The sequence below is a fragment of the Oenanthe melanoleuca genome, chromosome 2 (assembly GCF_029582105.1).
Source record: "Oenanthe melanoleuca isolate GR-GAL-2019-014 chromosome 2, OMel1.0, whole genome shotgun sequence".
Taxonomy (NCBI): Eukaryota; Metazoa; Chordata; class Aves; order Passeriformes; family Muscicapidae; genus Oenanthe; species Oenanthe melanoleuca.
In genome coordinates, this window is record NC_079335.1 from 116,949,910 (window position 1) to 116,964,871 (window position 14,962).

At 37.7% G+C, this 14,962-nt stretch overlaps 1 protein-coding gene across 4 annotated transcripts in view; it reads left to right on the forward strand.

Moving 5' to 3' along the window:
* The window catches only part of OSBPL3 (oxysterol binding protein like 3), an 82,742-nt gene that overhangs the window by 24,722 nt on the left and 43,058 nt on the right, over positions 1-14,962 (forward strand). For all 4 annotated transcript variants that reach the window (XM_056482697.1, XM_056482699.1, XM_056482698.1 and 1 more), the window contains exon 3: positions 12,992-13,234. In XM_056482697.1, the coding sequence (XP_056338672.1) occupies positions 13,142-13,234 (93 nt within the window). In that variant the 5' untranslated portion in view covers positions 12,992-13,141. The remainder of the gene's footprint in view (positions 1-12,991; positions 13,235-14,962) is intronic.

A 14,962-nucleotide genomic window follows, 5' to 3' on the forward strand; every position in this document is an offset into this window, starting at 1 on the left:
GAGAGGAAGGCTGCAGACCCCCTGAGTGCCCACCTGAGGCAGGTGGCAGGCTGGCTGCTCTGGGTGCAGGGGCCAGCTCAGAAAGCCCAGCCATGCAGATGCTGAGTGAAATGTCCAGATCTGAGGCTCTGCAGTGAGTCAGAGCTCAGGGGCTTCTACCTTTGCTTCCAAATGTGCTGCCATCAGCCTGGTGTAATCTAATAGGCACTGACCTTTAATTGCCTTTTGGCCTCGTGGCATCAAGCTGCTGCTGCCACAAATGTCAATTAGTAAAATTCCTCTCATTAGACTGCAGTGAACAAGGGGTAACATGATAAGGGTAAAGAAGGTGTATTTTCCTTTCTAAAGAATTTATTGCTGTCACAAAAGCATCCATATGACTGCATGTGTTTGAATTTCAGAGTATTCTGAAATAATTGTGAAAACTAGCAGTGTTGCTGCTTATTTAAGTTAGCAGTAGCAAAGAAGTTCTGGTTCAGTGTGTTAAAAGGAAGATCAAATAGAAGACTGTGTAGTGGTTTTGGATAAATTGTGGCAACTCAGTTTGCTTTCACCTGATTTATTTCATTTGTTACCTGTTTCTGTCCATGGGCACATGAAGGTTCATTAATGTTGTTGAAATGCTGTGTCTCTGCTTGTTCAGCTGAAGAAAAGTCAGGCTTGCAGCATCCCTGAAAGTGGTTCTGAATCTAAAAAAGTGGTTGTTTATGTACAAAATGTTAATTGTCACTCTGCTCTCTCCAGACATAACTGTGATTTAATTTAGATACATTAGCTGAGAATTGTTATGTTCACAGGGGAAATAATGCATTTGTCACATGCATTTACTTTCTCATGCTTAATGCACAGCATCCAACTTGACAATTCCTGCACTTGTTGGTGAGTTTAAGCTCCTTAGATTTACTGTGTAAGGTGGTTAAGCTGCTGGTTTTAACTTCCATATGCCTAATGCTTTTTCCATGTCCTCACCTAGCTCCAGAAAAGTATCCCAGGCATGGGGAATGGGGCAGGGAGGAAGACAGAGAGAAACTGAGCTGTCCAAACTGGTAAAAGGAGATGTGAACTCTGAGCAATTAGTGAGGACCCCAGGCAAAATTAATATAAGGTCAGATTCCTCTGTACAAGGTAGCAGCATTTATTGGAAGCTTTCGTTATTTTAAAGCACTGTGTGCTGGATTTGTATGGATAATCTATAAGAACAAAAGACTTTTCAAAATTAGTTGTTGAATGCCATGGGGAGTAGAAGCAAATTTATATTCCAATTTTGGGAACAATACTGAAATTTTGAATAGACTGGCAGTTAATAATAGGTCAAAATTTGTATTTCTGGGATTGCTTTCTATGTGAAAGAAAAATGTGAGGTGTGAAAGCTTTTACTGCAGTTTTGGGTCTAAATGAACTTCAGCTTAGGATGGCTGTTTTAGGAAGCAGGAAGATGAAATCAGTTTTCACTGGATGCTGTTCAGAGCCTGGCATGTGACTACCATTTGTCCCATTTTCAAAATCCCTTTTCAGAAACCTAATGTGCTGTAAGGAGAGGGATCAGAGTATTTTTCTCCAAGTAATTCAATAGCTTTTTTGTACTTGACACAAATATAGATTATTTGCATTTTTTATGTATGCACTTCATAAATGAACTGCTGTGTGGCTCTAGCAGTATTTTAATTCAATTGGCCAAAATGAGCAGTTGGAATATAGCACCAGGTCCCCAAGAAATGTTTTGTGTTGCTCTGTATTTTCTTTTACCTTTTAAAAGTGTGATACCCATTCACCATGATAAACATCCTGTTCCCAAAATCATCTCTTGTGATGCAAATGACAAGCACTTGCTTGGAGGGTGGCAGGAGATCCTGCTTGTTTTGCCACCATGTTTTATAGTTTAGAAGTGATTTGAAGCAGTGATCACCCTCACTGTGATCTGCCTAAGTGGTGTTGTGAAATCACTCTAGAGAACAATTTTTTGCTCTCTAACCCTGGGAATCATATGGGAAGAGTTTCAACAACATTTTTATTATTCTCACTGTTAGTGTGAGTGTTCTACTCTGGAAGATCATGATAGTGAGGGATATCATGGGGCAGGTGAGTCAACAGGTTGGAGAAGAGTCTGAAAATAGGAGCTGGGGCACTGCCAGCTCCCACTGCCACCTTTTTTGTTTGCAGCTGGAACAGACAGTGGACAGTTTTTCTTATTTTTTGAGAACAGAAGAGAAGACTGTCAAACTTCAAATGCTGATAATGTTACTTCTCCAAATGTCATCCTTCCAACTGCCATTGGTCATTCCCAGATTTATTTTTTAAATAAATCCTTGTTATTTTGGTGTAACAGCATTAAAGATTTTTGGGGTTTTGGACATATTTTATGATGTGTTCTCAAAAACAATATAACATGTTAGGAGAAATAATTGGGTGCATTTTTATATGGAAATCTTAGAGGTTTTTTACTTAAATTGCCATTCACTGTAAATTTTTTTTCATATTTCTTCTCCAGCTCCTCATTTTCTACATAGATTTAATTTTTCTGCCTTTTCACAATTAAACATGTAGAACAAAATAATGAAAATCAGTTTAATTTTTTGGTTCTGTTTTAACTGCCTGTATTGCACAGGTGTATTTTTTCTACAAGACATCATGAGTTATGACAATGCTTTAATGTCTGCAAATATGTTTTCCAGTCAAGGCTGGATGAAAACTTTGTGCATATTGTTTCAGTATTGAACAGCCTTTGAAAAGACAATTTTGTGTCAGAAGTGTAACTTTATGTTGTGAGATTTGTAAAGGTGTTTTCCTCCTTTATGCATGCTGTATTTTATAATGTTAGAAATATGTTCTTGAATAAGTTTCTCAAACTTTTAATGCTAAAAGCACTGCTTGGTGGCAAAATTGTAAAAAACACATTCAATGGGATTAATATCAGTAAAATTTAAGAAAAAAAATGTAGGTCATCATGGGTGAAGTAGGAGTGAGTGCCATCTGTTAAGAAAATAGCTTTCAGTATTATGTTTCCTGCAACTTCATATGTTGTTATTTCAGTAATTTCAGGCATTTTTATTAAAAAACCCCAAACCTTTTATGTCTTCCCCTAAGAAATTGCTTTGTTCTACTTTCCTTTTCAGAAATTCATCAAGATAGTTATATGAAATAAGAATTAAATATTGTCAGAATTAACTTTATGCACTATCTATAATTAACCACAGGTTTGATTTATTTTTTGTGTTGTAAGTCTTGATGGTCTGGCAAAGCCAGTGCCATATGCCAGCAATTTAAAAACTAACATAAAACTGATGAAGGATTGGAAGGAGAGTAGACAGAGAGAGAAGGCCAAGACTGGTGGAATTCCTTTAATATTGAGCTCTTTAAGGGGAATCTACATCACTTGTGAAAACTTCTGTTTGTTTATTGCTGGTTTTACAGCCTATAATTAAAATTCAGCTTGTTAGTTGCTATTCAAGTATAACCAACCTCAAGAATGCTATGAAGCAACCAAAATGTTGGACACATTATAAAACTCTTCATTGTTGTTGTCTGCCATCTCTGTGGCTTGCAGTGACTAGCGCTGAACTAAAAAAAATTATAAACTACTTAGAAATAAAAATATGGATAGTTTAGTTGTACCACCTTTTCAATGAGCTCAAATCAAGTACTGTGTAAATTATTCATTCTCTCATCTTGCTGAGGCATCCTAATTAAAACCTTCAATCTTTTAAACCTCTAAAAATACTTGAGAATGAGAGCATACCTAAAGCTTTTTTTAATCATGGAGCATTTCATTTGTTTTTAATTAAATTCAAATAGCTGCTAGCTTGCACTAACCTGAATCTAAATGTAAAATTAGGGGCAGAGTATCTTGTTCAGAACTGGCTGGATCAATTGAAAATAACACTACTGCCACTTTCTTGGTCACCAGCTGGTGATGACCATCCCAAAGCAAAGTGTGTGAACTGCTTGCTTTGACAAAAATCATCCTCAACTCAAGTGGATCAGTGGTTGTGTTTTGTTTTTTATAAATGTATTTATTTATTGGCAGGGAAACTACTGATCTCCAGGAAAGGACAGTAACAAATTGCTTGGGAGCAATAATTTCTTTAGTTACTTTGTCAGATTTGAAAATGAATAGAATTTAAGCTCTAAGCTGTCAATGGAGGCACTGAACTGCTACTGAGACCCATAAAAGTTCTCAGCAGCTTTGTATTGACTGAGTGTATTGCTGGAGGCAGGCCATATTTTACACTGGGATGTAGCAGACATCATATTGTAGTAGATTTGTATAAACAAACTTACTGCTTTAAAACTCTTTAGGTCTTCCTTGTTCTGGGCTCTCTGAAATAGTTGCATTATTCAGAGTTTTCTTTCTTTGGCTAATCTCTGAAATGGCTTTTAGATTTTGTACCTTTATAGCTAGGCAGAGGCAGGGTAAGATCTGGCATGAAGTCACTCCTCTGAGATGGACCTGATCTTCCCAAATATAGGTTTGCAGCTTGCTTAGTTTCTTCCCTTTTCAAGGGCAAGAAATCCTTTACCAGCTCTAAGTTGAGCCTCTGTGGTAACCCTAGCTGGATTTGTCTTCCCCTCCAGTTTCAGAACTTGAGGATGTGGAGGTGGGGTTGTATCATTTGAGGTGGGGAGAGGATCCCTTTTGTGGCTCTTGCCTGTTAACCAGGCAGAGACTTCACTTCTGGCCTGCATCTTTTTTTTTTTTTGTCTGACCCAGCTGTTGTGATTGATACTTTCCCATTTCTTATGAGTTAGGCGAAACATTGCACAAAGTCATTCAGATTTATAATCTGGATTCCCACATCTCACATCTCTTTGCTTATAGGTCTCTTTCAGTTCTTCTTTTCCCTATCCCATGAAGGTAATGCTGCAGGAACTTGATCCATGGAACTGCTTTCCTGGTTCCCATTGTCAGAGTGTTCATTACAAGCATAAATATGAATGGATTTAAGACCAGATGTGATGCAGAATCTTCCAGGAGTGTGGTTCACGGCATTTGTGACTCATGGTTCCTGTCACCTGCCTACATGGATGTGGGTGACATGTGTTTCCAGGAAAAAGGGCAGCTGCAGCATCCTCCTGCTGTCCTGGAGGAGCTCCCACCAAAGCCTTGATTTGTATTTTAAATGAACACATTTCAGGGAGAGATTTAGATTAGATATTAAGGATAAATTCTTTCTTGTGAGGGTGGGAGGCACTGGCACAAGCTGCCCTGAGAAACTGTGTGTGTTCCAACCCTGGCAGTATCCAATGCCAGGTTGGATGGAGCTCTGAGCAACCTGGTCTAGTGGAAGATGTTCCTGCCCATGGCAGGGGGTTGGAAATGGGTGATCTTTAAGGCTCCTTTGAGCCTAAGCTATTTGTTGATTCTGTGGTTCTCTGTATACTTTTCCCCTTCATGCTGGCTTTTAATTTGTTTCTTTTTTTTTTTTTAATTGAAAACTTGGAATTAGCAAGCTCCTACTTTTTGGCATTAATAATAAAATTACTTTGCACTTGTAGTACTAATTGTCCTCAGGATACTTTATATGTTATTATTTCCTACAATGCATTTCTAAAGTGTTGATGTTTGTTTGCACATTGTGTGTTTAGAAACACGGTGTTAAGAAATTAGTGGCCTCTCACCTAAGGTGGTGTTAGAAAGAGTTAACACTGATCTGCTAACAGCTGTCTGCCCTTGTTCAGAACACACACACCTCTTTTGTGGTTTCAAGCTTCTCTTAATATGAAAGACTGTCTGTAAAAAATAATCTACATAATATTTAAAAGAAAGCTGTAGTGCTACATATTAAAATATTAATGTTGTAAAGTACACTGAAAAAGGCATCCTGGACTGGACTTAGAAGCCTCTAAAGATACTTGAGGTTGATCAAGAAGAAATACAACATTTTTATCATTTTTATAGCTTGTCATCATTGCACTTTATAAAATGTGTAAATGAATTTCTATGCATCCAAGGAAGAACTGAATCTTATTACCACAGTTATTAAAGTTAATAAGATTTAAATTTTGAGGTAATAAGCCTGCTTACAAAGGAAAAATATAACACATTCTCAAAGGGAAGCCCTGTTTCCTTTGTACCTTTTTTTTAAAAGCAATTAGTGATTATACAGGACAAATGGCAATTCCAATGTATTATGGATAAACACTCTTCTGAGAGGGGGATCAAAATTTTTGTTTGGTTAGTTTTGTTGTTTTTCATGTTTTGTTTTTATTTTTTTTTTTTTTTGGGGGGGGGAGGTGTGGGTTGTTTGTTTGTCTGTTTTTAGAAAGTAGATTATACCAGAGTGTGAAAGGTAAAACAGCACATCAAAGAGGACAAAGCAGGTTTGTTAGATCCTGCCACTCTTTAATGAACATGTCTGGCTCTGCTGCATGAGATAAAGAATCTTATTTGTGTTGCTTGCTGGTCATAGCACCCTCATGATATTTTCCTTCAGATTTTGGTGAGGATCATTCCTGGGCCACCAAAACTTTTCCAGTATTTCCACTTGCTGTTCTACTTGAAACCCGAGGTGACTGGATTTGGGGTTCTTTCTCCACAGTTCAACTAATTATGTCAGCTGTTTTAATAAAATATATTGTTTTATGTTGGCCTTGATAGATTTATGCATCTCACAGCTTCATTCAGTTCTTCAGGTCATGAAGAGCCAGTCTGATTCAAAGTTACACTGATACCTTCAATGGTTTGACAGAAAAGTCATGTCTTTTTCTTGATGTGCACACAGTTCCTTGAATTACTACATGCTGGCAGACTGACAAATATTTCCAGAGCTATCATTGTGCCTATCAAAACTGAATCCAGGACAACAAATAGTGTGTATTTCAGTAACATTTCAGCAATAATGACTGCAGTTTTGAAAAGGAATAAGCCTCAGGGCACAGTGAAATATCTTTGTTTTAGTGAACAAAGCAAAGCTTTAAGTAGTAAGAGCAGAAAAATGAAAGACAACCAAGGTCCTGCCAAATGTTTCCCACTCAGGGATGTTATCACTGAGAGATGGGCCTTTCCAAGGTTTTTAGTACAGACTGTAAAGTGATACCCTGTGCCTGTTATTTTCCTTACTGAAAATTATAATGATCTTATCTCTCTCTGTTCTATTGCCTGATTGCCTTTTGTAAGGTTTTCTCCAGCTGAGCAGCAGTTCAGTGCAAACAGACCTGCAGGGAAACTGGACCCCTCTTTTACAGGGTCACAAATAGTTTCTTGTGGTACCCCAGCTTTTGGCTTGTTGGCCAAGTGCTCATCCATGCCAAGAGCTGGAAGGCTGGTGTGGCACCCTCAGTCTTGTGAGCCCTGAGCTGCCAGGCAAGACTCCTTCTGGAAGGGGTAGGGAGAGAAGAAGAACATTAATTATTTAGAATAAATAGCTAGGTTTGACCTGCTAGGTACTGAGATTGAAAGTTGGGTAGTATGGCAGCTGCAAAATTACTGCCACTACAGCGTGTATTTTCTGTATCATCCATCACCAAGACTTTTACCATGTCTATCTAGTTTATATACCCAGTAAGTTTGGGTTTTTGGTACAAGTGCAGTCTATCACAGATCTCCTGGGGGGATGGAAATAACATGTCAAGAGTATGCATTTGAAATGAATCCTGTCATGTGCAGTGTTATAGTCAGGTTCTGTGGTGGATGTGAGGAAAAGATGGTATTTTTATATGTACTCATATTTCAGGATGCTGAATGACCTATTTCTAAAATTATGTAAGATTTTTCTAATGCAAGGATTGAATTGTCTGCCCCAAGGTTTAGTGAAACAGCAAATATTTGCTTTGTTTCAGGAAAGTCTAACTGGACTTGACATCGAGGCATGTTCTTTGATGTCTTCCTTGGGATGTATTCTGCTGGATTGTTTCTGAGGTTTTGTTTTGTGGCTTGTTTTCTGTTTTTGTGGTTTTGGTTGTTTTTTTGTTTTTTTTTTTTTTGCTTTCTGTGCACTGGAACATACAGGATTTTCTTTCATCAAGTGATGAACATTATACATGATAAGCAATCTCTTGTTAAATACAGTATGGTTGTTTGTCTAGCTTTTCCCCTTTCCCCCTCTGTCTGTCTCTCTTGATTAGACAATTAGGAGAGTTTTCTTTGAACTAAATTTTCCTCTTTTGGGTCACTGACATAGCATGATTAAGTTGCTATAAAAGCCTCCTTAAGGAGACAGGCTAGATGGAACTGTTTCTTTGCATCACAGACTACTTCAGAGTAGTATTTTTCATGGCTGATGAAAACATCTGCTCAAGAGAAGTTGTGATTTGGGCAAGCACCTATCTGATGGAAGGCAGTTCTGAAATGTTTCCTGTTATTGCTTGTCTCCCTAAGCTGTTTGAACTTTTGCTTTCAAGGATGGGTTTAATAACCTATCAGTAAGTGTTGTTTTAAACAGCTTCATGTTTTATTCTGCAAGTTTTCTTTAGTAAAGAGAGTAGTTAGTAACAGAGCAGGATTTATGTGCTTTGACCTTCAGTAGTGTGAATCTTACAGTAATTGAGGAACAGCAAATACCTGCCTTGAAAAGACATCTCCATCAGTTGTACCTGGTGTATCTGTAGCCTATAAATAATTCTTCCCTATTTTGAGCCAAATGAGACACCAGGATAGATTAAAGCTGGCAAATTGAACCATAACAGAGAGAGACATGAAAGCAATACTAGGAAAAGACTTTTGCTTTGTTTATCCAGGCAGATATGAGTGAATGCAATTTAATCATAGCTGCAGAGCAAAGGTTTCAGCACAAAGTATTTTTTAATTCTGTGAAAGTCACTCAGTGTTGCTTGCAACTCTGATTTGGATTGCTCAGTTCCATGCTTGCTGTGTCCACCTGACTCTAATCAGGCTTTATGTTGTTTCTATTCTTCTATCAAAAAAAACCTGAATTGACTACAGAATGAGATGTACACTTCCAGTTTTGCTTCTCAAAGTCTCTAGTGTTCATTCACTGCTGAATCAGCTTTGAAGCAGCTGTTAAGGCTTTATTTTTCCTCCAGAACCACGGCAAAAATAATTGCATAATGTTGATTTTTTTTAAACTGCAGTTTTACTGCAGTTTATATTATATATTTTTTTTCTGAATTTCACTTCTTTTGTGATATGTGAAAAATCTTTGAATTTGCTGTAAGCTTATTGTTTTCAGAGTTGTGAGAGATGAAACAATACTGCAAGGCTGCTTTGAACCTTTTTTAAAGGTTTGAACCAATTTTAAAGGTTTGAGGACAACCTGGGATGGTACTTTTTTATAAAAATTGTATTCCTGTTTTACATATTATCATATGTTTGCATTAGCTTTAATTGATGTAGAATGATAAGGCTCTTAGTAGAAGATGATAAGTGCTGTGTATCGTCTTGTGGTGTAGTAGCTCTAACTAATATTTGATACTCATGTTCTTAATTCTTCAAAATGCACCTGGTGAGGTCATTTGCAGAGGTACTCTGGCCTACTTTTGCAGCTGTTGACTTTATAGAAAAGAATTAGGCCAATACTTAGCACAGTGAAAATTAATGTCCTAAATTTATTTGGATTTGCTTCAGCCTCACATCTTCGAATTGTCTTTTTGGAGTAGACCAAAGAAAGTGGCCCTGAGTGTTCCAGAGAAATGTGGGAACAAATACAGTTCTGAGGCATGGAAAGGAGCAAACTTTAATAAATCTGAAGCAATTGGATCATGAGGACCTTAAAAAAAATTAGTTTTAGTTACCATCTTCTCTTAATTTAAAGTTGTATTGCTCTTATACCTGGTGGCCTTAATTTCCACAAGTAATGCAAAATATCATTTGCCCTAGAGAGACCTAGTCATTACTACTGAAAGCCAATCAAGTTGGGATGCAGAATCAGTGTTTTCTCACTTTCCTGGAATAATAAGTGAGTTACTGTTGAAGGGCAGCCACATTTTTCTTTTTTTTTCTTCTATACTTGAAGAGAATTTTAAAGAAAGGAACACAAAGTTGTTGCTGGAATACATAGCAGTATTTACAGAGGAGTTGGGCCACCATTGTTATTCACATACATTTTTTCATGCTCAGATCTGGAAGTCTCAAGGTAAGAAGTTAAATTACTGAGAAACACTAATAGAATAAAGCACTTTGGAGGGAGGACACATTTTTCACTCCTGAATTCTTCAGGGCTGGTAAGAAAAGCCTTTTGTCCAGCCCATGCAGTAATTCATTTGGAGGGAAAAAGGAAAATTCAAAAGCCCAACTTAGAGGTAGACTGACAAAAAATACTTCAGGTGCAGTCTGCTGGATTTACCTCACCTGTCCCTGCTCCTTGTTCAAGCACCTCTTGTTAGGTAGTGAGTCATCTTCAGCTCATTTGAATTCTGGAAACCTGCCCATCTCACTCTTTCTGATTCCAAAAGGACAAATGACATTGCCCTAGGAGATCTTAAGTACTTTCTTAGGTGGTGTGTCCCTCTGACATCAATGTTAGCAAGTGGAGCAGTGCAGTAAAACTGGATCCTTGTAGGCAATCTCTTAGAAGATCTAACATCAGCCCCTGCCTAAGGCTTGTCAGGACTAGCTCTAGTCTGCTGTGGGCTCAATGCTTTGAGCACTGGATGCAGTCCTGGAGTACATTTAATCCAAGAGGGATTGTTTCCATGTTCCAAGGCTGCCCTGTAGTGCAAACCTTGTTATTACAGGAGGTTTGCAGAGGAAGTACCTCTCTGTCCTAGAACATTAGTGTAGCCAACCCTTTAGACTCCACACCAGAAACATGATGATAGAAATATTCCTGTGATTATATGGCTTCTCTCTTTGTTGAAGTCCAGGAGACCTCTAGGGTTTTTTTTTTAATTACTTGACACTTCTAGGACATCACAACTATTGTGTTGTGTGTTCAAACAGGCAAAGGACATTGTATATCTTAAAGCTAGTGTGTCCTGGAGATATACCCAGTGATTTTTGCTGCAAATTAAAGCCTTTCTTGCCATGAACTCCGCCAATCACTACCAAAATGCCAGGTAGTCACCAGTGAAAGCTGAAGGTGCTCATTCTGAACAAGAGCAGTGAAGAGAACAGGGATTTATCTGAGCAAAGTGTGTTGCAGAAGCAAAGCACTTGCTGCCTGCTTCCAAGGGAGTATCTGAACAATGAGTTTGCAGGAAGAGTGCTTCTGTTCCTGCTGAGACTGTTTGACCTCTGCTTGTTAATACAGATGTCACCATTAAACTGTTTTGCCAAATGGAACTTGCAAGTAAGGAAGAAAGTAATTCATTATATTTACTCCATAGTTAAAAACCTGAGATGCTTCTAACCTGCTTAAAAAAAATGGAAAAAAAATCTAAACCTCTTAAAAGTACTAGAAAGAGGCCATACTTTCTCCAAAATGCACTACTCCTAATCTCAGATTTAACTTTAGTCTAAAGTCCATGTGTTGGGCCCAAATCACATAGAGCTTGCTGTCACATTGCTGGTCTGGGTTGCTTATTTTTTTTTCAGTGCTCACTGTGTAGCTCTCTGATGGTTCCTGGAATATTTACCAAGCTGACTCACCTCCACTCCTGGAAGAACCCCAGGAGAGTTCATTTCTCACCTCACTTATGGAGGTTGTGCTCTATCACAGCTTTGTTCTGGAGGCAACAGAGTATTTCTAACTAGGTAAAGTAAATGCCACAAAGAGAAATTGTGTTTCAGGTGAAAAGAGGGCATGTTGATTGAAATGTTACAGCAAACTCCATTGCCAGAAAGCACTGTAGATTGGAAAAGGTTTCTGTTCAGAAGCTGGATGCTTCAGCTGCAGGGAGAGAGGTTTTCTGCTGCAGAGTGTTGTCTTCATCTTAAATATAGCACCTGGTTTTAATTTTGTGTTCTGGTTGGTTTTTCTTGTCTGTGGCTTTTGATGTATTGCTTTGTTTTGGTTTTTTAAGGAAAAGGAATTCTTAAAATGCACAAAACATTTTACTAGGATTCTGAAGTTACTGCTTCTCCCAGAATAGAATTTAAGCCTTTTCAAGGAAAAAATGAATGGCAAACTTCAATAATCAGTGATCCCAGCTCAGGAATGTTGTGACAGTGCAGGAAAGGGAATTGTGAAGTAGTGTCTCTGTTTTGGCAATGAAATCTCTCTTCCCCCTGTGAAAACTTCCTTACCTTTCTCAGTGGTTGCTTTTGGATTCTTCCTAATTGTGAATTCTTTGCCCAATGCAATAAAATTCAAAGTGATGGACAATTTATACAGCTACCTCAAGTTTTGGAAAGCATCACCCTTTTGTAATGTCCTCTATTTGTTTGGGTTTTTTTAGTTTATTTGTTTTTGGTTTTTTTTTAAAAGTATGTGGTTACCATGACAATTTTTACCCATACTGGAACTCCATTACTGGGAGTTCCTGGCATGGCTTCTATTTGCATGTGCTGCAAGGAGCACTGTTATCAAACAGACTGTTAATTATTCTTCCAGTCACCTGCTGAGACAACTGATGTGACAGTAGATAGAGCTTTCTGATTCCAGGTAAAAGTGGTCATGCACAGCTCTATGCAGCTAAATTTTCATGCTCACTGCTTTTAGGTATTACTCTTTTATGTAGAGGGATTTTTTTGCCTTATAATATAAAGCTATGCTTAGTTGTTTAAATTATCAAGGAACAGAGAAAAAGAGACATTTATTTGATTATTACCATCATTTTTGGTGACATTGGATGTTTGCCTCTCACTTTGCATCTATTTTGGGCCATTTAATATAGAGATTTATGATTTTCTTTGTGTGTGTTTATTAGTTTTTAAAATTAATTTAAATCTGTAAAAAGATGCTTGATACTGTACTTTGTTCTCTGAATAAATAGCAACAATTAAAATGTTTTTAGGGTCCAAAATTTACGTCATTCCTGTCTGAGACTTGCAAATTTATCTTAAAGTGGTTGTTCAATTAATTTTTTATAAAATACAGTGTTGTGCTCAGCTTGTGTTACTAAAGGCTTTTATTATGATTCATACTAGAATATGGCAGCAAGAGACAGCATCGGATAACCTGACTTTTTTCTTTTTTTTTCTTCTTTTCCTTTTTAGGAGTTTCCATGGGATACAGATCATGTCACTGGACTGCATTTGGGTAAAGGATGAGTTCAGTGTTTCTCTGAGGAGTCTTCCAACACATTTTCCAAGTTACCTTTTAATGGTGTTCTAAGTGAGCATATATGAAACAAATAGTATTGGATCATGAGTGAAGAAAAAAACTTTGGTGCATCCCAGAAAATGTTGTCTCCTTCAAGAAGTACTAGCAGCTGCTCCTCCAAGCAGGGAAGTCGACAGGTACTTTTTTCCACCAAGCTGAAAGCATTGCTAAGATTGGCTGTTACTTTGTCTTGGATATCTGCAAACCTCTTAAACCTTGTTTTCCTATTGCTTGCTTGTTTTATTTCATCACTTCTTTGCTTCCCTCTCTTTTTGTTTTGTTGGTAGCAGCATCTTGTTTTGAGTCAAATGCAGTAGACACATATTACTGAATAGCAGGCATGTGTCAAGCTGGAATGCTTACAGTGAATTTTGATTTCTATCTTATTGTATATATGGTGTCTTTATAGTGAAATAGAACTGCTGTAAAATCTTGGTGATTTGATCCTGAAATACCGAATGTTTTTTATTAGGCGCTACTTTTGTTCTAGAATATGGTGTGACTGCTCTGTTTATTTCAAGTTTCCAATGAAAGGTGTGCATGCATGTGTGAAGGATAATTCATTTTTCATCAATCTGACACAGGGCTTCTTTGAATGCCCATGTGTGCTGGTTGTTGCTGTTGAACCACAGACAACAAAAATGAGTGTTCACGTAACACGATGCATCTGTGTCAAATGTAAAGGTTGCTTTGTTTTGTGAAGAGATGATGGTACTCTTTAAACCTCTCAGTTTCAAAAGATGTGTCTACAAGTGTTTGCACCTGCCAGGTGAGGCTGCTGAACACAGCTTTGTTTGTGGGCAAGAAATGCTGACCTGCATCCTCACTGAGAATTAAACTCAAATGCGCTCAATCCACGTTTGCAAAGTCATGAGCAAAGAGCTCAACATAAACTTTTATCTGTACAAGTGCTGGATTAGTGCAGCTCTTGAAGCTGCCTCAGGCAGAGATTTTAATTGGAATTGAGCATCCCAATCCCCCAAAAGCTTTGGAGTCCCCAGCTGTGTTTTGAAACAGCACCTGCTCTTCTAGGACTTCTGGCCCTGCTCATACAGCTGGCAAGGCAGTCAAATGTCTCAACAATTTATGACTTTTAAAGTGCTGTGCTTGTGAGAAGTACTGTGCATTTCTAGTATACTGAACAATAAAATCCTTGCTCTCAGGATATCTTTTTTGTTTTCCTGTGATATTATTTTTTATATTCTCCATATGAGATTACTTTTGAAAAGTGTAATTTAAAAGATTTGGTATTGTCTGTTCAACAGTTTGTGTCTATCAAGTGTTATCATTTATTATTTAAATAATAAGATTTACATGAGTATGACTAAATCCACTGGTGTGTAATATAGCCCTACTTATGCCATTTATTTTCCATTTCCATCTGTATGCTAGTTTAAATGACAACACTTTAGGTATTCTGTTAAGAAAACAGCAACCATCTAAAGTTGTGTGAAGCTTAAAAATGCACTAATCAGAAAAGGACCACATGTACAATAATTTTCAGGAGGGTTTGTTTGTTTGTTTGGATTTCTTTTGGTGTTTGTTTCAAAATCCTGGTAGAATAGTGGAATGTAACACTGTTACTGATACTTTTTTATTAATAGTATCCTGAAAGTTTAAATGATGTTGCCAGGTGCTGTGCAGGTTGGGGAGTGACATGCTATGATTTTGATGTTATTTTCTTCATATTCCAGCTCCATGGAGGGTTTCTTATTCCTCCTTCAAACACTTGCATCTCTCGTGCTCGTGGCTTGTGGGTTAGTGACAGATCTTCCTGACAGGTGCTTTTCTCTGTGCTGCTGCTCTGATGCAGTTCTCTGTGAATCTGATCAAGTAGAAATAAAATCTGAAAGATCGTGGAGCAG